General features: G+C 45.1%; 1 protein-coding gene across 1 annotated transcript in view; it reads left to right on the top strand.

Annotated features, from left to right (window-relative positions):
• Positions 1-8,071: 8,071 nt before the first annotated feature.
• Positions 8,072-23,422, top strand: part of LOC132388719 (uncharacterized) — a 34,648-nt gene continuing 19,297 nt past the window's right edge. The window contains exons 1-2 of the mRNA XM_059961105.1: positions 8,072-8,187; positions 9,748-10,525. Of these exons, the coding sequence (XP_059817088.1) occupies positions 8,121-8,187; positions 9,748-10,525 (845 nt within the window). The 5' untranslated portion in view covers positions 8,072-8,120. The remainder of the gene's footprint in view (positions 8,188-9,747; positions 10,526-23,422) is intronic.

Here is a 23,422-nt window from a genome sequence, read left to right as displayed (position 1 = left end):
GCCATCCCAATCTGCACCAACAGCCAATGACTCTGACAGCTCTTCCAGACACTGGGGCTTTGTAACAAACACAATGTTAGCAGCAAGATTAAACAGTAATTCATTCGAAGAGAGAATGGCTGCTTCCTGAAAGGACACGCGAGCGTCCGATACAACGGAGCAGATCCTCCCCTGTTTACAACTTTATTTGACCCGGGTCACGGAACGTCCGATCATCCCACTTTCTCACAACAGCAAACCCACCCTCCCCGACTATGATCCTACACCTTCCCTGCACTCACCCCACGCCCAAGTCCACCTACAACCTTTACCCACACACACATAGACAGATCCCCTTCAGACTAAATCCCTCCCAGCCTGGGAACCACAACTAACTGATCCCACAGCCTGGCCTCGGACGCAAAGTTAAAACTGGGGCTGCGGGTCCGGAGAGCCCGGAGCCTCCAGCCGTCCGGCAGAGCTCGTTCCCGGCACTTTTCATTGAAACATAGAAAACCTACAGCACAATACAGGCCCTTCGGCACACAAAGTTGTGCTTCCACGGCAGCTGGCCCCTGGTTTCCGCAAACCCGAGATCAGACCCTTCTTCACGGACTCCTGAACAGAATAACGGCCGGCGACAGCTCCAGTCGGCACTGCGCCTGCGTTTAGCAGGAGGTTCTGTGCTGCACCAGTCGTGGCCGGAGGTCCCTACAGAGGGACCAGTGGACGGAGGCGGGAGGGACAACGGAGAGGTAAATCACAAACACGACAAAGTCTGCAGATGCTGGAAATTCAGAGCAACACAAACAAAATGCTGGAGGAACTCAGCTGGCAGGGCAGCATCTACCGGAAAGAATCAGCAGTCGACGTTTCCAGTTGAACCCTCCTTCAGGACTGAGATGGGATGGGAGAAATATCTGAATAAAATCGGGGCGGGCGAGGAAATGTCTCGCTGGAAGGTGATAGGTGAAGCCAGGTAGGTGGGAAAGCTCAAGAGCAGAAGAAAATAGAGTCTAATAGGAGAGGAGAGTGGAGAATCGGAGAAAGGGATGGAGCAGTGGATCCAGAGAGAAGTGATAAGCAGGAGAGAGGACGTGAGAAGTCAGAGAGGGAGTGGGAGGGAGGGGTGTGAATGAAATTTATTCACCGGAAGGAGAAATCTATATTTATGCTATCAGGTTGCGGGGGGGGGGGGGTGCCCAGACGGAGTATAAGTTGCTGATCCTGGACACTCAGGGTGGACTCGTCTTGGCAAAAGATGGGCTGACACGTCGGAACGAGAATGGGAATCGGAATTGAAATGTTTGGACACCGGAAGTCCCGCTCTGAGCGGATAGTTCAAAGTTTAATTTATTATAAAAGCAGGTATCCATAAACAACTCTTGAGTTTTTTTTTCTTCTTCTCCAGAGAACCACGAAACAAAAAAAGAGCATGAAAGTCGCTCAGGGAGAAGAATCAAACTACCACCCCCCCCCCCCCCCCGCATAAAAAAGATTTTCATCCTGATCATCAAACCCCAAACACACCCCTCTGGAGAAAATGGAACAATAACATCGACTCCCCCCCGATAAAAAAAAACACCCCTACCCCGCACAACTGCGGAGGAGCCGGTGTCACGAGTGTCGAGGCGGCCGCATCGGGAGCAGCGGACACAACGGGCGACCCCGGAAGATTCACAGGTGAAGTGTCGCCTCACCTGGAAGGATGTTTGGACAACGGAGAGAGTTCGGCCGTCCGGCCCTTTCACTGTGACACCCCGAAATCCACATCAAATCCGTCCAAACGAATCTGGGCGAGCTTTAATGGCCAATAAATATAATTCCTCTCAGCGATCAGCTGTCTGAGTGATTCCCTGACTCTGAGAGGAGGGGGTATCTATGGTCCACACTGTCAGGGTGTTGAGTTTACCAGGAGACAAAGACTGCAGGGACGAGAGGTTTTCTGTTGACTAATACACTGTGTGTGGACCCCGCCGGCAATTCTGGTGTTGAGACCGGAATCGAGACAAACACCACGCTGCCCACTCCACCAACAACACGGCACAGCCGGACACATAACAGGGGCCTTTACATCTCACAACGCTGGATTCAGTGATGAAACCCGTGAATAATGTTGTTGTCCCTCTGAAATCATAAGGAACGCCCATTAAGGCTACACCCCTACAGGTGACCTCACACAGACTCCCCCTCCCGCCTGACGTGCTCTCCACAGCGGGATCTGCCCTCACGTGCGCGGTGTCTTAAATAAATAAATGATAGATAGATAAGGTATGGGGAAAGACGGAGAGGAGGGGCATTAACTGAAGTTAATCAATAGTAATCAATATTCAGATTCAATAAAAAGAGTAATCAATATTCATACCGTCAGGTTGTAATATCAGATGTTGTTCCTCCAACCTGAGTGTGGCTTCATCTTGAAGTAGAGGAGGCCACGGTCAGACATATCAGAATGGGAATGGGACGTGGAATTAAAATGTGTGGCCACTGGGAGGTCCTGCTTTCACTGACGGACAGAGCGTGGGTCTTCGGAAACAAAAGGATGCGCCAGCAGAGAATATGGCAGAGGATGGTTTCGATCCATCGACCCCTGGATTATGGGCCCACCACGCTTCCGCTGTTACAAATCGGAGTAACTCAGCAGGTCCGGGCAGTATGTATGGAACTGAATACAAAGGGAACGTTTCGGGCCGGGACCTTTTATTGGAACTGGAAATGAAGAGGGGAGAGGCAATATCAATGATTGAGTTGGAATGTATGGGTTGCTTTGCTGTGAGACTCGGAGCTCAGGGTCTGTGTTTAAACAGCACATTCCTCAGAACAGGGAGCGGACTTTCTGCTGAAAACAAATCCAACTGGTTCGAAGTTTCACTCTCAGTCACGCAAACAAAGTCACTTTAGAATTCTATTCAACTATTTAATGTACAAGGGTATAATGTACAATGAAATGAATGTACAAGGGTATATGTGCTATCGTAGGGACAGAAATGTGGGGGGAGGGGGAGGGGTGGCCCTGTTGGTGAGGAAAGAGATTCAGTCCTTTGCAAGGGGGGGCATAGGATCAGGAGAAGTAGAGTATGTGTACATAGAACTGAGGAACAGTAAGGGCAAAAAGACACTAATGGGTGGTGTCTACAGGCCCCCAAACAGTAGCATGGATATTGGATGCAAGTTGAATAGGGAGTTAACATTGACATCTGGCAAAGGCAATGTCGCAGTAGTTATGGGGGATTTCAACATGCAGGTGAACTGGGAGAATCAGGTTGGTGCTGGACCCCAGGATAGGGAGTTTGTAGAGTGCCTACGGGATGCATTCTTGGAACAGCTTGTATGAGAGCCAACCAAGGACAAGGCTACTCTGGATTTAGTGTTATGTAATGAACAGGATTTGAAAAGCGATCTTGAAGTAAAGGAGCCATTAGGAGGTAGTGACCATAATATGATAAGTTTTTATCTGCAATTTGAGAAGGTTAAGGGCAGATCGGAGGTGTCAGTGTTGCAGTTGAACAACGGAGACTATGGAGCCATGAGGGAGGAGCTGGCCAAAGTTAAATGGACAGATATCCTAGCAGAAAAGACAGTGGAAGAGCAATGGCAGGTATTCTTGGGAATAATGCACAAGGTGCAAAATCAGTTCATCCCCCGGAGAAGGAAGGATTCAAAGGGGGGAAAGGGGCCACAGTGGTTGACAAAGGAAGTCAGAGATTGCATAGCATTAAAAAAGGAGAAGTATGACAGAGCTAAGATGAGTGGGAAGACAGATGATTGGAAAATTTTTACGGAACAACAGAACTTAACGAAAAAGGCAATACGGGGAGAAAAAATGAGGCACAAACGCAAGCTAGCCCGGAATATAAAATAATTTGCAAATGCTTTTTTAGGTATGTGAAGAGAAAGAAGATAGTTAAGAACAATGTTGGGCCCTTGAAGAATGAATTGGGTGAAATTGTTATGGGAAACCGAGAAATGGCAGAAGAATTTAATAAGTACTTTAGATCTATCTTCACTAGGGAAGACACAAGCAATCTCCCAGATGTTTGGATGGGCCAAGGACATAGGGTAACAGAGGAAATTAAACAGATTGACATTAGGAAGGAGACGGTGATGAGTAGACTGATGGGACTGAAGGCTGACAAATCCCCAGGCCCAGATGGTCTGCATCCTAGGGAACTAAAGGAGGTTGCTCTGGAAATTGCAGATGCATTGGTAATCATTTTAAAATATTCCTTAGATTCAGGATCAGTTCCTGAGGATTGGAGAATGGCTAATGTTATCCCACTTTTTAAGAAAGGAAGGAGGGAGAAAGCAGAGAACTATCGTCCTGTCAGCCTAACATCAGTAGTGGGGAAGATGCTAGGGTACATTATTAAAGATGAAATAGTGGCATATCTAGATAGCAGTGATAGGATTGGGCCGAGCCAGCATGGATTTACCAAGCGCAAATCATGCTTGACTAATCTGTTGGAGTTTTTCGAGGATGTAACCGGGATGTTGAACAAGGGAGATCCAGTGGATGTAGTGTACCTCGATTTTCAGAAGGCATTTGATAAGGTCCCACATAGGAGATTGGTGGGTAAAATCAGAGCTCATGGCTTTGGGGATCAGATATTGACATGAATAGAAAACTGGTTGACAGATAGAAAGCAAAAGGTAGTGGTGAATGGGTGTTTCTAGGAATGGCTAGTGGGGTGCCACAGGGCTCGGTATTGGGACCACAGCTGTTTACGAATTATATCAACGATTTAGATAAATGCAATGAGAATAACATCAGCAAGTTTGCTGATGATACTAAGCTGGGTGGCAGTGTGGCATGTGATGAGGATGTTAGGAGAATTCAGGGTGACTTGGATAGGCTGGGTGAGTGGGCAGATACTTGGCAGATGACGTTTAATGTGAATAAGTGTGAGGTTATCCACTTTGGGAGTAAGAACAGGAAGGCAGATTATTATCTGAACGGTGTAGAGTTAGGTAAGGGAGAAATACAAAGAAATCTAGGAGTCCTTGTTCATCAGTCACTGAAGGTAAATGAGCAAGTGCAGCAGGCAGTGAAGAAGGCTAATGGAATGTTGGCCTTTATTACAAAGGGAATTGAGTACAAGAGCAAGGAAATCCCTTTGCATTTGTACAGGGCCCTGGTGAGACCACACTTGGAGTATTGTGCAGAGTTTTGTTCTCCAGGGTTAAGGAAGGACATCCTCCTGGCTGTCGAGGAAGTGCAGCGTATATTCACAAGGTTAATTCCTGGGATGTCCGGACTGTCTTACGCAGAGCGGTTAGAGAGACTGGGTTTGTATATGCTGGAATTAAGGAGATTGAGAGGAAAAACTTCTTCTCCCAGAGAGTTGTGGGAGTCTGGAATGCACTGCCTCGGAAGGTAGTGGAGGCCAATTCTCTGGATGCTTTCAAGAAGGAGCTAGATAGGTATCTTATGGACAGGGGAGTCAAGGGATATGGGGACAAGGCAGGAACCGGGTATTGATAGTAGTTGATCGGCCATGATCTCAGAATGGGGGTGCAAGCTCAATGGGCCGAATAGTCTACTTCTGCACCTATTGTCTATTGTCTATTGTCTATTTCTGTACATGCAAAGATGCTAAACTGTTAATAGTTAATAGTTTAACTATTAACTATTTCTTCTGCAGGGAAGAGCAATAAACCAATGAATATGTAATTTATCTTATAGGATGGGCTTGAACCAGCTACGTAACCAATTACAGTTGCTGCCCTAGTTGCTGTGAAATTGCAGAATTTGACTATTTTTACTTCAAACTCACATATCTGCAGTTGTTTTAAAAGTATTTTTTCCACGATGCTTTTAAGAAAAATCACTCCATGACATTCACAAATGTGAAATTCTTTAATACAAAGACATTACACAGTGTATGAAACGTGTAATTCGATTGTCTATATTGCTGTCAACAACGCTACCAATTCAGTGCATCTGCTAAACAATTGTCATTGTTGGATCCAATGTAACGAACGCAGACGCTCGGTAAGTTTATTCATTTGCAACGATTGGAAGATCCCGTGCACGTTGATGGAATTATTTTGTTTCATACAGGCGTGAACTTCGATAGGAGCTGGTTTACCATGTGATGGACTACATAAATTTGATGCACATTCACAATGCCGGAGAAACCCAGCAAGCCGGGCTGTATCTATTGAGCTGGATAAACAGTTGCACTTTCAGGCCGCGACCATGTTTCAGACTGCAAAACGAATGTGGGAAAATACCAGAACAAAATTTTGGGGGGAGGGGAGAAGGCAACCGAGAACGATTGACGGCTCAGTCTACAGGAGCCTCTATGGAAATGTACAAGCAGTTGAAGTTTAGACCATAAGAACAGGACTAGTCCTTTCAGCCCATCGAGTCTGCTCCGCCATTGCATCAAGGGTGATCCCGGATCCCAGTCAACCCCATACACCTGCCTTCTCGCTTTGATGCGCTGACCGATCAAAAAACGATCATCTTCCACCTTAAATATACGCACAGGCGGCCTCCACCACAATCTGTGGTAGAGCATTCTACAGGTTCACCACCCCTTGGCTGAAAACAAAGTCATTTTTACTTCCGTTCGGAAATGTCAACCCACCATTTTGAAGCTGTGCCTTCTAGTTTTGGATACCCCCACAATAAGAGACTTCCTCCCAATATCCAGCGTATCTAGTCATTTCAACAGTCGATACGCTTCCATGAGCTCGCCACGCATTCTTCCAACTGCAAAGCTGCCAAACGCTCCTCATATGTTGACCCCCTTCATTCCCGGAATCAGCCTTGTGAACCGAGGCAGAGCAGGAGAGGAGAAATAAAAGGGGCGGGCAAGTGGAAGGGGAAATAACGGAATTTAGAGATTTCTATGTTTATGCCTTATGATTGGACCGAATAAAAGGTGTTAGTCTTCCAACCTGAGAGTGGCCTTATCCTGGTAGAAGAGGAGTTTATGGAACCATATGTCGGGTCAGGAATAGGGCTAGACATTGAAACCTTTAGCTACGAGTCTTTGAATATGTATAAACTGCGACTTTTCGGAATGCGAAGTCGGAAGACATCACGGAAGAGAGAGGGGAAAACATATGGAAGTTGATAGGTGAAGTCAGGTGGTTGGGGAAGATGGACGAAATAAGTACCTGGGAAGTAATGTGGGGAAGGCAAAGAGCTCCGGAAGGATGAATCAGATATGAGAGGAGAGTGGATCATGGGAGAAGGGGAAGGAGGAGAGGTATCAGGGGAAAGTGGTAGGAAAATGAGGAAAAGTGTAAAGGAAAGTGGGAATCATTGGAAAACAGAGATATCCATGTTCATGCCCTACGATTTGAAGTTACCAAGCCGGAATGTAAGGGGTTATTACCCCAGCCTGAGAGTGGCCTTATCACGCACAAGAGGAGCCCAAAGACCGTCATTTCGCACCGGGAAAGGAGACAGGAATTGAGATGGTTTGACACTCAGGATTCCGCTTCTGTTGATGGAGCTCAATTACTCGACGGAGCCTTCATTAATCTGAATAAGGGACGCGGCCGGAAACGTCGACTGTTTACCCATTTCAAAAGATGCTGCCTGACCTGTTGAGTTCCTCCAGCATTTTGTGTGTGTTGTAATTAATTTTATTAGTGATTTGCCTGCGTTCATTTTCTTCGTAAGTCTGGACACTACCTTGATTTAATGCTCTTCACTGTATTACAAGATGACACAAACAACATATTATTTACATATATTTGTTTTTATTGCTGTGATTTAAAACCGAGACAATTTCCAGAGTAAAACAGTGCATCATTGGTCTATGATGACAAAGTTTATGCAGCCTAGGAATGGATAAGATCAACAATAACAATTTTGAAACCGATAGGTCGGCCTGAGAGTGTTTCACAACAACATTCACTGACTTCTCCAATTGTCATTTCTTCATCTGTGAGATTTTGCAACTTCGGGTCATGCGATCCATGCCTCATCACAATTGGGATTTTACTTGAATGACATCGTGTTTATTTTTACCCCAGCTGTTGGAAGACACGTCAGCCTTGTGCAGTATTGAATATTCAGTGTGATGGAGCGGGTATAAATGAATGACCGCGGAGATTCACCAGCTCAGAGATTATTCAGCGAGATCGCGGGCAGCTGGAAGACAGGTTGAATCTCACACAGCATGCTTGAAATATTTTTCACTGTGAGGAAGATATGGTACATGATCATTGCCGTTATTGGTGTTCCCGGTAAGAACAGTGGCGAGCGAACATTTGCAGCTCTCTGTGCGCGGCTTTGGACTCGTTCAGTTACCGACAGCGTTGTGATGCCGGTGTATCACTGAGTGCGGTGGAGTCATTGTGAGAAAACTCTGTATTCTTTCAGAAGTTATCATGCAGAGTAATCAGTGGCCTTGGATGAAAATAAACGGCCACTTGAACCAGATGTACACTGGGAGATCGGAGAGATGGATTCAGTTTGCGGATTCATTTCAGTAATTAATGTTTTGATTTATCAAAACCATTGTCAAAGTAAAGGTCGATAATTCAGACTTCTCGGCACCTTCACAGGAGACTTGGTGTTATTCTGTATCAATACCTTATCGTGCTCTCCATTCAAATTTAATGATATTGCGCTATGTTTCAAGAAAGTGTTGTAAGTTTGAAGGCGTCCCTGGAAGCGAAACCTCTGTGAGATTCAGGGAAATAACACTCCGTGTTTCGCAACTTGAAATAAGGGTATGTGTGTTTTATAGTGTGCCAGGGTTTCTTTCCACGCCCGATTGTCCGTGAAGTGAGGAGGGAATTAAGAGCCAACCCAACGGTGTCCGACAGAGGTCACACCGGGTCAGATTTATGCGACATCCAACACTAGAACAATAAGCATCGAAGCATTTAGAATAATGCTGCAGTAATTTGGAGAAACCCCGAAAGAGGTCAATGGTTGAGGTACCTATATTGTCTTTCCTTTGGAAATTGGATGGTTTAAGCAATAACGTCCAAAATACCCGTAACATTCACCGGGTCAGGCAAAATCTTTTAAAGCAGAAATTGAAATCTTCTGCTCGGTTTCCTTGACACAGTGTGAAGGACCCGCAGACAAGCGGAGTGGCGAATTTTAAGAGAAGTGAGCCGAGTGGGGCCCAGGCACGGAGACGGTAAACTGGAGTTGCGGAGGGGGCGAAGACACGTGAACGTGGGAAATAATTTCGATCTAAACTTTGTAAGAGGACTGAAGCGGAGTGAGAGGGGTTTCTGTGTATGGGAAGAATCCAGAACAAAGCTGACAGGAATGCGGCAGTCACCAACGCCGAGAAAGTAGCCGAGGTATCCAGGCTTTACACGTCAGTCCAAAACCTGATGTGGGAGATCTACAGCGATTTCTCCAAACCGCCCTCGGTGATCAGTTGACAATGCCTCCTTCCAAAAGAGTGATTTCCTCCCGTACCGAGAACCCCACCCTTTCAGCCAGCTTGCAGGCTGGTGAGGTATTGTTCTCTCCAAACCGCCGAAAAGACTGATTTCCTCCCGTACCGAGAACCCCACCCTTTCAGCCAGCTTGCAGACTGGTGAGTTATTGTTCTCTCCAAACCGCCGAAAAGTCTGATTTTCTCCAGTACCGAGAACCCCACCCTTTCAGCCAGCTTGCAGACTGGTGAGATATTTGTGACTCAAGCTTTGGACCTTCTAAAATTCCGGAAGCGAGCTGTCTGCAAAGTCTGATTGTATCAATTTCCAGCTTATCTCTGCCCTGAGACCCATGGAGCGGCGAGACAAAAATTAACTCATTCTTTTTGTTGTTCCCCCCAGTGAATTTAGTGGCGATTACGATCCTGTCCCGGAGAAAGTGCGGCCTCTCCACCTGCACCACGCGGTACCTGGTGGCCATGGCAACGGCGGATCTACTAACCATCATCTTTGATGTGACACTGTGGCAGATCAGTTATTATTACTTCCCCGGGACTTTCCTGGACATCACCCCCGTGTGCAGCGCGATCTCTGCCCTGGCAGAGGCAGCCACTGACTGTTCTGTCTGGTTCACCGTCATGTTTACATTTGATCGGTTTGTCGCCATCTGTTGCCAGAAGCGGAAAGCGAAGTATTGCACCGGGAAAACTGCGGCTGTGGTTCTGACGGCAACTGGCACTCTGCTCTGTTTCATAAATGTGCCCTATTTCTTTATATATCATCCAGCGAAAGTGGTTGACAATATACCCTGGGACTGTATTCCAAAACCAGGATACTATCAATATCCCGTGTGGGTTGGGTATAGGTGGTTAGCTACCGTTCTATCGCCATTACTCCCGTTCGTGTTAATACTGCTGTTCAACGCTCTGACAGTCAGACACATTTTGGTGACTAGTCGCGTCCGTAAGAGGCTGAGGGGTCAAAGCAAGGCGGAGAACCGCAGTGACCCGGAGATGGAGAGCAGGAGGAGGTCTGTGATCTTACTTCTCACCATCTCCGGAAGCTTCATCATCCTGTGGTCGGTGACTGTTGCCGAATTCCTTTATTACACCATCGCCGGATTGGATCCAAATAATTACAACGATTCGGAACAAATATTTGTTCAGTCCGGATACATGCTGTTGATACTAAGTTGCTGCACAAACATGTTTATTTACGGGATAACTCAGTCCAAGTTCAGAGAGCAGTTCATCAGCGCAGCGAAATATCCGCTCACGTCAATTATACAGCTAATTAATAATCAAAACGTCTAGGTTCTTCTCAGCTCAGAGCCACCCGTAGTAATTTCAATCTTGTTAGTACAGACTCTGCGGTCATCGGAGAATGTGGACGCGGGGAAAATAAAACTGGTTCAGCGCCTGAGAGAGAGGCACAGAGCACAGTTACAGACCCTCGTCACCCGCAGTCCCCGACCTGCTTCTCCTACCAATAATTACGTTCACACTACCTCTTATTTTTATTTCACCATTTTCCCGTACTTGTCCCCACCGCACCCCTTTCGACAACGAATACCGCACCCTAATTGGCCATTCATCCGGTGACCTACAAAGCCGTTTCGTCTCGGTGACAGAAAGGTATCGGGACACCTAGTGGAAATACTGCCTTCACGAGGAGATGGTTGGAATTCACACTGAGCGCCCCGGAGATCAGTTCGAGTCTGGCCCGTACTCAGAAATTTAGCTGATTACACCCAACATCGGCACGTCCTTTTATATGCGATAAGCAGTCAGAATCCACGTAGACAGACATCGTAACTTCAACTCTGAGTGTACCTTTGTCCAGTGAGTTGGTATCAAATTTGTGATGTGTTCACCAGCAAAGAGAAATTCTGAACAAGGTCTAATTATCATCTGCAGAAAGTTTTTCTCTGAAGTTGTCTTTCATGAAACTACGAGGAGGGAGTCTTTATTCCTCATTTCCCTAGGTAACAAAGAACTTCAAGAAATTCAACACCGTAGAATCGGCCAATAGGCACTTTAGGACGGCTTTGAGCCAAGGCCAGATGGTTAATTCAGACGTTTAAACTACCTGGGATAAGAGCATTAACCACTGGGTCCAGGAGCGGAATTTGTTCATTCGCTTCATCGAGCTCTCCGCCTTTCCTTCTCGATTGATCTGTTCCACAACTCCAAACTCTTTCCTTCTCCCAGAAACAGTTAGACCCCTCACCATTCGAGAAAATTTAAACCCTTTTCTTCGCTACATCCAATGTCTTTGTGTCCACAACTTCTGTGCCATCGAATTCGAGTCCCCTTGATATGAGTGCCGGCATTGCATTTGTCTTCGTTACCACCGATTTAACCTGCAGGGTAGCCATCAGGAAATCCAGAACAAGGAGCCATAACTCTATATGTATCTCTTATTTCTGACTTTTCCCCCATTTACAACCTCTCTACACATTAATCGTTCGTTTCTAAATGTATCCCCCACACCTCCATACCTGTCACTACTTTGCCCACTTACTTAATCTGATCCCTGCCGGCGGCACTATCTGCCTCTGCAGGTAAATACTTTCCATCTGAATCTCACTCTTGAGCTCGCTCTCCAACGTTGAAAGTTTTATCAACCCTGGCGTAGAATGCATTTATTGAAAGTTACAGAATATCTCTCTGATGTTCCACGCTCCCTACCCCCTCCTTTATTCCTGATCCCAGCCACGAAATCCCTCACCCTGCCCCGATTCCACTCTCATCCCGCATCGGAGACCTACGTCAGAATCAGCGTCAGCATCACTTAACATAGGTAAGTGCATATGTAAGTGTAAGAGCAGTACTGTGCAAACGTCTTCTTCTTACTTAGGCAAGGTTTTACCAGGGCGCAGGCCTGGGCAGGGTTGTATGGGAGACCAGCAGTTGCCCAAGCTGCAGGCCTTCCCCTCTCCACGCAACCGATGTTGTCCAAGGGAAGGACCCATTCAGCTTGGCACTGGTGTCGTCGCAGAGCAATGTGTTGTTAAGTGCCTTGCTCAAGGACACAAACACGCTGCCTTCAGGTTACTAGTTCGATGCTTTGTCCACTAGGCCACTCGCCAACACGCAAACGTCTTAGGCACACTAAATATATAGATATAATATTTTAGACCAGTACGTGAAAATCATCTTTTGCTTTCCCCATTCATCTGTTCTGTACGGCCATACTTTACACTATTAGTGAACTAACAGGTCGCTTAACAAAGACCTGGCTTTATCACACCTGCCAATGTCTGACACATATCTCCTTATTTTCCATCTTCAGGCCATTAATGACCATATTCAAAATAGCTGGTCCAATGTTGCCCGCAATGCCCATTACTCTAACATGGATATTCTGCCACCGATGGCTTCTTAAAAGCCTCACACTCGCCCGGCGTCCTTTGCTGTGATAACATGTGTCAGTTCCTTATTTATACCACCGAAGTTAGGGTTTGCACAATTTAGGATTTACTTGAACGTCTCTTCCATCTTCTTCCTACTTCACTAAGTATCCCTGGTGTCACAGAGTACATTTTACCGGATCTAAATCGTTGCCATCTAGCCGTTTGCAGGAGTGACAGCGGCTTACCGGGAATTCCAACGGCTGAAATAACAGGGTAGTAAATGTCTTCTATCCGCCAGATTACTGGATATCCCATTTGAGTGACGCAGTGAACGCGATTGCTCTGAATTCCACAGCTCGGCAAGACACTCTGGGCTGACGTACTGCAACAGGCTCTGATTTGAACAGGGGGTCGATCTCCAGTGACAAGGTCCCACCTCTGACCATTCTTATTGAACAAACAAATTACATCACCGGCAGTGTCTCAGGTGTGAATTCTGTGGGCATGTTCCAAATGACCGGCTTCATTTCCAACATTCCACAGTTGTATTGACAGCGGTCACGACTGTTCCCATTTTCCAAACTGAAACTTTCACTGTGCTTCTCTTTCCACAAGCATCCGGAATCGATGTTTCCAAATGTTCGGCAATGTTCACTGTACACTCTGTTTCATCCACAAATAGATCCGGTTTCTCCTCAGTGTGCTCTGGATCCAGGGACACATGATAACCCTCCCAGTCTCCTCCTACAGACTCTCAGTTAATGTCATTCACAATTTTTTGCTTAAGCAGCTCCACTTTTGCCGCTCAGATAGCAAACCCATCCCACCCCGTCCACTAGGTGCCACCAGATATAAAACTTCCCCACTGTGTACACAGACACGCTGTCCAATTCTCCATCAGACCTGGACGACACCGATTATTAAAACTGTGATCATCTTCCCCAGTATAATGCTTATTTCCGACACCTTGAAGCTGACACGTGTGTGTGCGTGTGTGTGTGTGTGTGTGTGTGTGTGTGTGTGTGTGTGTATAATTGTGTAGCTCATATATCTTACAATGTATACATATAAAATTTCCTACTCGTGTTGTGGATTTTGTAACAGTAAGGTGATAGACAAAGCCGCTGCCGAATCCACCTGATGAACAGATTGATGCTGAAATACTGTGGTGTTGAATTAATTGTAGGAATATAATGGGATGATGAGGCCACTACACATTCATAGTCTTATGGGTTACGAGCACAACCATCAGCACAATTCTCCCTGGTATAAATACATTCTGCCGTGTATAGATTCCATTCCGATTCATCGCATGGTTGAACATGAAAATGCCCGTGTCCTTGGCATTACCTTTGCAGTGTCCTGACAGAAATAAACGCAGGACCGACAAATAAGGCCACACCATCAAAGAAAACCATATAAGGAATCATTAATAGCAGATACACACACACAAACACGCACACACAACAACATACACACTCTCTACGCACACACACACACACACACACACACACACAGAAACGTCAGTACATATATTAAATTCTTTGTCGATCTCCCAGTTCATGGCTTTCTCTTCCCAATCGGAACACGTTGACGACGATATTTCACTGTGGAGTCTGAATATCGATTAAGGGATTCAAGAAACAAAAGCGACATTGAAACAGCTGCAAGGCCATGTTGTAGAAACTAGGATTATTCACAGCGGAAGGAAAGAAGAACAATAAATTGGGAGGACAGATTAATAGGCCATTCTGCCAGAGAGAGGAAAGGATTAAGCATGAAGTCGATTTCAAACTGCAAATGAAGAGAGGGTTAATATGCAGTTCACATGAAATGTAGAATTAGTGAGAGAGGACGTCAGCAGTGCAGCGACAATCGACAAATGAGAGACATTCAGTCGGGTAATATGAGAGTGTGTGTTTCATTCATCACCAGACTTTCGCCAGTATAGTGTGAAGAGTGGTGGTTAATTTTGCATTCATCTATCTCCTGTGCAATGAGAGACTGTGGGGGTCAATTTTGCAGAATTCAATCCCTGCTACAGGCTGGCAGTGTGAGGTTCTTTAGTTCTCATTCTCTGGTTCAGTGTGAGAGTGTGCAGTTCAAATTGTGCAGATCAGTCTCTGCTACAGTGTGAGAGTGTGGGTTTCATTCTGTATCTGTCAGTCTCTGTTACAGTGTGAGAGTGTGGGGTTCATTCTGCATCTGTCAGTCTCTGCTACATTGTGAGAGTGTGGGTTTCATTCTGTACCTGTCAGTCTCTGTTACAGGGTGAGAGTCTGGGTGACAATCTGTATTTTACGTGCCTTGATTCCAGCGTTAAGTGTGCCGTTTCATTTCGGTCCATCTGATTCAGTGTGAGCGAGTGTATTTTTTCTCCTTCTTTCCCACTGTTCCTCAAACCTATTAAATAATCTTAAAATAGATTCTATATTTCCCGAGCTATTTTTTAGAACAGGAGTCTCCTGCAGTTGGTTTATGTTATAATTGTGAGATGGACAGTGCACTGACGAATGATGACGGTTGTATCGAGCAGGACATTTGGCGTTGTAGAGTCATATGACAAACAGACCATTCGGCCCGGCATCATTCTGCAAGCTTTTCGTTACTCAACCACATCGAGCTAATTGAGCAGCACATGATATGTAACTTTCTGTGGTTTGGCAAAAGAACCTCCTAAATGTTGAATGAAAATAATCAAATAAAATAAATTCATTACTTTCTATATATATAAACTGAGTAGCTAACTTAATAATGCGATCGAAGTAGGTCCAACCGAGGCAGATATTTTCATGTTCCAGCTTCATTTCCTTTCAGCATTTCTAAATTCCTACCTTCACCGTGTATCTGCTGCCGATTCTGTCTCATATTTCTCAATGCGCACTAGCCCATGAATCTATTCGACTTATGTCCCACTCATACATAGTATAGTATTAATTTCGAGTTTCTTACGACAACTTGAGACTTCCCTGCAGATGCCATGTATTTTCCATTGATAAAATTGTGTCTACGTTGTTCTGTGCAGCACTGAGAGGGTTTGTGAGTAGGCATGACAGAGAAGATCATGTTTCATATTTGGAATAATCCTTAATTCCACATTGTAGCATCCGGTTGATTGATGACCTCCCGAGAAATTGGCGGCACTCCTTACGTTACAGCTCAGCCAGGAATGTTCTGCTCGTCAGAGACATGGTGGGTGGAAGAGTTTACTCCTGTGTTGCAACACACCGTGTCTTATGACACCCATCAGTGCTAAAGAACGGGATAAATGGAGGAGAATGGGCAGCTGTTGATTAATACATTGTGATTACAATTTGAACACATCACGTGGACCTGATAGGATCATGGGAACAGTAGAACACAGGAACAAGCCCTCTGACTCCCTACTTCTGCGCTGAACAAGATAACGAATGAGACGGTACATGGCCCATCTCCATTCATTCACCGCATACTCTTGCACTTTAATTGAATATTTACCATTATGGGAATCTCGAGGTTATACCCCAATGGGTGTCAAACCTGTACCATCAGCTCCCATGTTGAAGTAAATATTTAAGAAGAGAAGAGGAAACAGGTCCAGATTTAAACAAAAAGGTGAAGGCTCAGTTACAGATTTACCCGGAAGGGAGCAGGAAGGTTGGTGAGTTCTCCAAACTAGAGTCAAGTTGGATTATGAGATGGAATCCAGATTTAGAGGTAGGGATAACAGTGAAAACAGCAAACTGTACACAAATAGACTTAGTCATGACACAGCAACAGGATCAGGAGTTAGCAAAGGTACAAAGAGGAGAGAATACTGAACAGTTTGGGAAATATCGAGGGAGACAGGCACGGAATTGGACTGTAATTAATTATGGTAAATTTGTGGTCCCAGAAAGTGAAAGAAATCATATGATGTATTGTCACCATGACTTTTGTGGGCATCAGAGGGCAGATATAATTATGGAACAGTTGAAGAATCTGGGTTGCTGCCCTAAACTGCGAAGAGATGTACATTATTGAAAGAATTGTTTGCTTTGTGAACAGTGATAACCCAGATAAACCGGCAATAGAAGCAGTTTTAAGTCCCGCTCCGTCGAAGGACCATGTGTTAACTTGTAGGAATATTTTGTTGGATTTTCACCTCCATGGCCTGGAGGGCTGAACTATATCTTCGAGATAGGGGATGCGTTCACCAGGTGAATAGAGGCTTCCCCAACTAGATAATGAAAACCGCTGACGTTACAGCCAGGATGGTGTAGGACGGAATTTCCACCCTTTGGGGATTGCAAAGCTCTCCAGAATCAGCCATGGTCCCCGCTACTCCGCACATGTGATACAAAATAATGAAACTGTCTGGGGTAAAACACAGGTTGGTGTTCCTTATCGATCACAATAGAGTGCAATTGCTGAACGGATGAAAAGATCTTTGAAGACAATCTAATCTGAAATGAAATAGTTAGCATCCCTGTTTGGGTAGATTTACCACAGGCCGAATATGATGGCATTTGAAAGGACAATGCAAGTAGCGATTAATTGACTCTATTAAGGAGCCCTATTATGTTGCCGCCAATAATATGTGACGGCGGAAACAGCACAGCAACGCTTATTTCGAGGTGAGAACAAAACCGCAAAAGTTGGAAATCGGACAAAAGGTCATGATCTCTCTACATCCGCCAAGCCCCTTTACAGCTTCGCGATTTGTAGGGACATATGATATCCCCGACAGATCCGGTCCAGCAGTCTATAGAATCTAGACCGCTCCAAACAAGTTGGGTTAGTATCATATTAACAAACTTCAACCCCTTGGTGATAGTTAATGCCCTCTAGTCGCTCAGTACCAGAAAACACAGTCAATTAGATTCTCTGCACCGAGATCAGATGATCCTCTTAGATTTATTTTTCAGGCAATCGACGGTGACGTGGATGAAGGAGCAGTTGCTCCCTATGAGAGTTGGGCAACCACTTCCGGTTTGTACCCGGAAGTTGAGGATTGGTCACATCTTTACTCTCGCCCAAGCTAAGGCGGAGACAATAGAAGAGAGAAACAGATGGGAGTACATGTTTGTTCCGTGGTCTTCTGGAAATGAAGTGGGGGATAATTCAGCTGATATGAATGATTTTAACAAGGCGTTAAAGTTAGCCAAGGTGGGACCATTCATAACGTCAAAAGGTTTGGCATCCAGGGAAAGTTCGCTGGTGGATTCAGAAATGACGCCGACAGAAGACAGAGGATAGTTGTGGATGGAGCGTTTGCTCCCGGGATGTTGGTGACAGTGGATCTGCAGAGATTTTTTCTGGGACCCCAGGTTTTCGTGTTTTTATCAATTACTTGGATGAGGAGGTGGCAGGATTGTTTATTGCATATTCAATGATGTGGAAGTTGCTGGAATTGGACAGTTTATGGAGAGTATAGTAGCTTGTCAGATATAGACAGAACTCAGGGCAGCGGTGATCATTTGCAGATGGAGTTCACCCCGGAAAAGTACGAAGTGATTCACTTAGGAAGGATGAATTTGAAGGCAGAGTTGGTACTTGCTGCAGTTAGCTGAGGGCTTCACAATAGTACGAGTACTACAATGGAAACAGAGTGATGAGACTTTCTCCAATAAGCCGAGGGCCGCTCATCGGTACGAGAACCACAATCGGCACAGAGCGGTGTACTGTAGGAGCAGAAGGAAGTGTGATTGACAGGTGAGCTTGAACACATCCGCGGTTCTGCACATACTCACAGTGACGCTCGAAAGGCAATATACCTGACAGTAAATCAGGAGGAAAAAATACAACTTCGTGGCAAATAATAGAACAGAATGGGAACTTGCTGCTTTTGTTCAGACAGAGAATGGATGGAGAAATAGTGGTAGAATTGTGGCAGGTTTGAGAACATACTCAACGTCAAATAGACTGCATCGCACGTCACGGGTGTGGGACGGCCCGGTCATTCACTGGCAGGGGTCAGGTTCATGCCAAACGCCCCATGTGTGCGATGGAAAACATTGCTCTTTAAACTATCCACAACCCTCGCTAATTTCCCGAGGACACGCTCCCTTTTTGATCACAGGTCTCTGGAATATCGCTGTGGAACTTTTACAGTGCTTGCAGGAATATTTGTAGTGTATTTTACTGTAACACATGTCAGCTGTCACTGTGACATCCAACACTCAAACCGCCCGGAATGACTGGAACGAACGAAAGAATAGAATGAAGGAATGTTCCCCTTTAATAAAGAAGTGTTCTCCATTGCCAGAACAAACTCCTTCCCTCAATTTCAGAAGCGAATGTGCTCCGTCAAATGTTACAAAATAAATCGACTTCAAGATGAATGCCTATTTTGAAAGCTACATAGATATAAAACTATCCTATTTAAATAGCTGAAGCCATGTATCATGAAAAATAACATGGGAAATTCACATCATATTTTGTTTTAAAATAAATAGATTGCAATATCCCTTTAGGAGTCAAATTAATGACACGGGAACAGTGAGAAAAATAGTTTAACGTAAGTGTCGGTGCAGTTGGTTGTCACTAATGCCCCTGGCATGATAGCCACGCTAATTGCCTCAGTGGAATTGCTCTCTCCTCAATAAAAGTCTGCTAAACCGATCCCCAGTCCATCTGAGCAGCTGAAACGCTCCGTACAGCTGAACGCTGCTTCTGACGGAATATGGGATATCCGGTGATTTACTACATCGCAGCCATTCTCTATCCCACACTTGTAGCGGTTGGTGTCCCCGGTAAGATGCCAGAGCTGGTCACTTTATGTATGTGCCGTCGTTACTCTACTGCTTCTCTGCTGCGGTATCTGCGCTCTTACTGAGCAGATACTACCATTGGCTGAAACGATTCCAGAGGTGAGGGTTCAGGGTTCTGATTGTTTTATGTACATTTTCCATACTTCGATCGCAATTTTTTCTTTGTCAATTAAGTCGGTGCCGATATTGACATTGTTTCATAATTTCACTTCGCTAGGCTTTATGAAGTGACGCAGGTCTCTGTTTTTCCAGTTCCGAGTCTCTATCAGTGCAGACAATTCGACATTATAACAACGTGGTAGCTTACTCAAATGACTGTCCAGTCTATTTTCGACACGTAGATCTGTTCTTCTGCAAATGAGGAAATGAAAACTCTTGCATAGATCTCCTTCATTCCACTTTGTCATGGCTACAAACAAACCTGTCAGCACTTTAACCTCTAATAATGGAAATGGTGTCGGTCACTGGGGAAATCGACGACTCACCAGTACTCAGTCGTGGAATTCATTTCTTCGCTGTCAACTGTCGGAGTTTCGCCAATCCACTGCCATTCCAATGCGTCATTGTCCTTCAGCCAGAGTGCAGCTACTGAGACCGTACACACTGGATTTCCGCACTTCATTTCCAAACAAACTCTGCTCTGAAAAGCATTGGAAGAATGGGTGCATTCAGAGAGAGTTGTTGGTGACCAGATTTCTATTTCTTTTTCAATTTTTTTTGCAGTTTATTTAACGGCGATTGTGATTATTTCTCGGGGAAAATGCATCACCCGTTACCTGGTTGGAATGGTAACTGCGGTTCTGATGGTGGTTATCCTTGTTGCTTTAGTGGAACAGGCCAAACAATATCTACATTTATTCTATTCATATTTCTAATGGTTTTTTTTTACAAATTTCTTGCAGTTAATTTAACGGCGATTGTGATCCTTTCTCGGGGAAAATGCGGACTCTCCAAATGCATCACCCGTTCCCTTGTTGGAATGGCCACAGCGGATCTGATGGTGGTTATCGTATTCGCTTTAGTGGAACAGACCAACAATATCTACATTTATTCCAGATCCCTGCTCATCACTCCTGTATGCACTCTGACACTTGCATTCGGGATGGTAGCGACGGACTGTTCTGTTTGGTTCACGGTCAGTTTTACCTTCGATCGCTTCATCGCAATATGTTGCCGGAAGCTGCGGGAGCGATACTGCACCGAGAGAACAGCAACGGTGGTTATCGTGACCGTGGTTATAGTGAGCTGTTTGAGATGTGCCCCGGTTTACTTTGCCCTTGAACCTTACGTCATCATTGACAACATGCCCTGGCGGTGCACCACCACATATGAATACACCACTTCACCCGTGTGGAAAGGATACCAATTACTGGACAGTATTTTAACACCATTGATACCAATCGGCTTAATCCTGGTTTTTAATGGATTAACCGTAAGACATATCGTTGTGGCAAATAGAGTCCGCAAAAGGCTTCGGGACAGCAGCGACAATCAGAAAGATGCCGAGGTGGAAAAACGCAGAAAATCGATGATTTTGTTTTTATCAATATCAGCTAATTTCATATTATTTTGGATGCCCATGGTAGCCCATTCTCTGAAATGGCAAAGGCAAAACTACTTTTACGAGGACAGATATTTGAGTTCCCCAGTATACATCCTACAGCAATTTGGGTTCATGCTGCAAATTCTCAGCGTGTGCACCAATACTTGTATCTATACACTGACACAGAGGAAATTCAGAGAAGAGCTGAGGAATGGAATGAAATATGCATTTACATTAAATGGTCATCTGTGTACATAATGCCCGCGTCTAATGGCATTTCCACGGAGTTTTCAAATACGCCCGTTTTACAATGAACAGGTTTGGTAAACATGCTGTAAACTCAACCAATCATATGTCTGGTCATCCAGAAATTGCAGAATTGGTGGAAGATTGCTTACCATACAGTTCAGGTCGATAGAAATACAAACGCGCAATGCTGCTGGCGTGATTGTTACATTGGTTGAAGTATGTTCCAAACTATCCCAGACACTCGACTGTCACAAGGGCAGGGATGGCTGCAGGACGTTTCGTGTTTTAGATGTTTCAAAGTGGACAGGGTCAGGTAACAGAGTGTAAAGGGAGTGCGGTGGTATCAGGCATAGTATCGCAGCTGCAGAAAGGAAGGACAACGTGGAGCATTTGCTTATTAATAGATGGCGAGTCTAACACAGAAACACGAAAGACGAGAGCACCCCATTGGGAGTATTCTATGCAGATCAACCAAATAAGTGCAACGGGAAAGGTGAAGAACCGATTGGTAAGCGGATATTGGACATTGGCCATGTTATTGACACAGGTAACAGAAACGTCCACAATGTTCTTTGGTACCTCTCCAGAGTAAAAGGTCTAGATGTGACATAATTTTTCAGTCGTGTCCAGGAAGGATTCATGTCATTATATGAAGACAGGCGGACTAGCGAACAGTCCGTACCAGATCTAATATTAGAAAAGGAAATGTAACAGGTAACAGATCTCTGGGTGGGTCAGCATTTCAGAGAAATAGGGCAGATCTGCCCTCGATTTACCTTGCACATGGATAGGACCAGGGAGCATTGAATGTGTTTAATTGAAAGTCGGCGATTTATGGTGCTTCATGTCAGGAACTTGGGAAGCTACATTGGGAGATGATGCACTCAGGGAAATGCACGACAGATATGTGGAGATTGTTTAGGGAGCACTGACATGGGGATCAGTAAGGGCTTGTCTCATTGTCGCAGGGAAAGGATAATAGCAAAATATAACCCTGGGTGACAGTAAAGTTGTAACAACTCGTCAAGTGGAAGAAATAAAAGTACTTAAGGTTTAGGGAGAAAGGATTAGGTAGGGTTATGGACGGTCATAATACACACAGGAGAGAATTTAACAATGGATTTAGAAAAGTTCGAAGGCGACTTGAGAAGGCCTTGACGAGTTGCACTGTGAAGAACAGGAGGAGACTGCGGAGCGTGTGGGCAGATCAACGGTAAAAGAGGAAAACGTGTCTGGAGTCCAAGGGGGCGGTGAAGCTTCTCACTGAATACATTGATCAATGTGAACTCAGCGTGAAAAGGCAGATAGAAAAGGCAGATATGCTAGATCATATCTAGCATATCTGCCTTTTCTATGATATCTACCATATCTTGTGGAATGAGCTTCTAGTAGAAGTTGTCGAGGCAGATTCGGGATTGTCATTTAAAGTAAAATTGCATAGCTATGTCGACAGGAAAGGAATGGAGGGTAATGGGCTGAGTGCGGGGCAGTGGGACTAGATGAGGGTAAGCGTTCTGCGCGGACTAGAAGGGCCGAGATGGCCTGTTTCAGTGCTGTAATTGTTACATGTTTATCATGCCGATACTAAGAAAGAGGATGCGCTGGAAACTTGGAAAACAATATGATAGATGATTTCCCGGTGCCGGAGGGGAAATAATCCAGCTGATTTGGGAGGGAAGCGAAGACATTGCTCAGATTCTGGACAGGATATTTGTGTCCTCCCTGGCCATGGACGTAGAACTAAAAGATTAGATGTTGGCAAATATTATTCAATTGTTGAAGCAAGGTAATAGCGGTTTTCATTGGAAGTATCGTCCAGTGAGTCTTTCGTCAGTAGTGGGTAAACTATTATAGAGGATTATTAAAGATGGAATTTATGAGTATTTGGAGAAACGTAGTTTGGTTACGGAGAGACAACGTGGCTCTGTGAGAGGTATGTTGTCTTATATGAGCCAGGTTGAGTTATCTGAATAGTCGATGTAGGTATATGAATTCCGATAGTCAGGGGGCATGGGATCTAGGTAATCCTTCGTTGATTCAGAACTGACTTCCTAACAGAAGGCAGGTGATGTAGTAGATAGAGTGAATTCTGGCTGGAAGACAGCGGGCAGCCGCGTCCCGCTAAGAGGATGGACATGTTGGGACATTTTACAACTTCTGCACTCAGCCCTACAGAAATAGGGCTCAGGGAAATAATCG

The sequence above is a fragment of the Hypanus sabinus genome, unplaced genomic scaffold, assembly GCF_030144855.1.
Source record: "Hypanus sabinus isolate sHypSab1 unplaced genomic scaffold, sHypSab1.hap1 scaffold_386, whole genome shotgun sequence".
Taxonomy (NCBI): Eukaryota; Metazoa; Chordata; class Chondrichthyes; order Myliobatiformes; family Dasyatidae; genus Hypanus; species Hypanus sabinus.
Note: the sequence above shows the minus strand (reverse complement) of the source record. Positions and strands in the feature narration are given on the sequence as shown.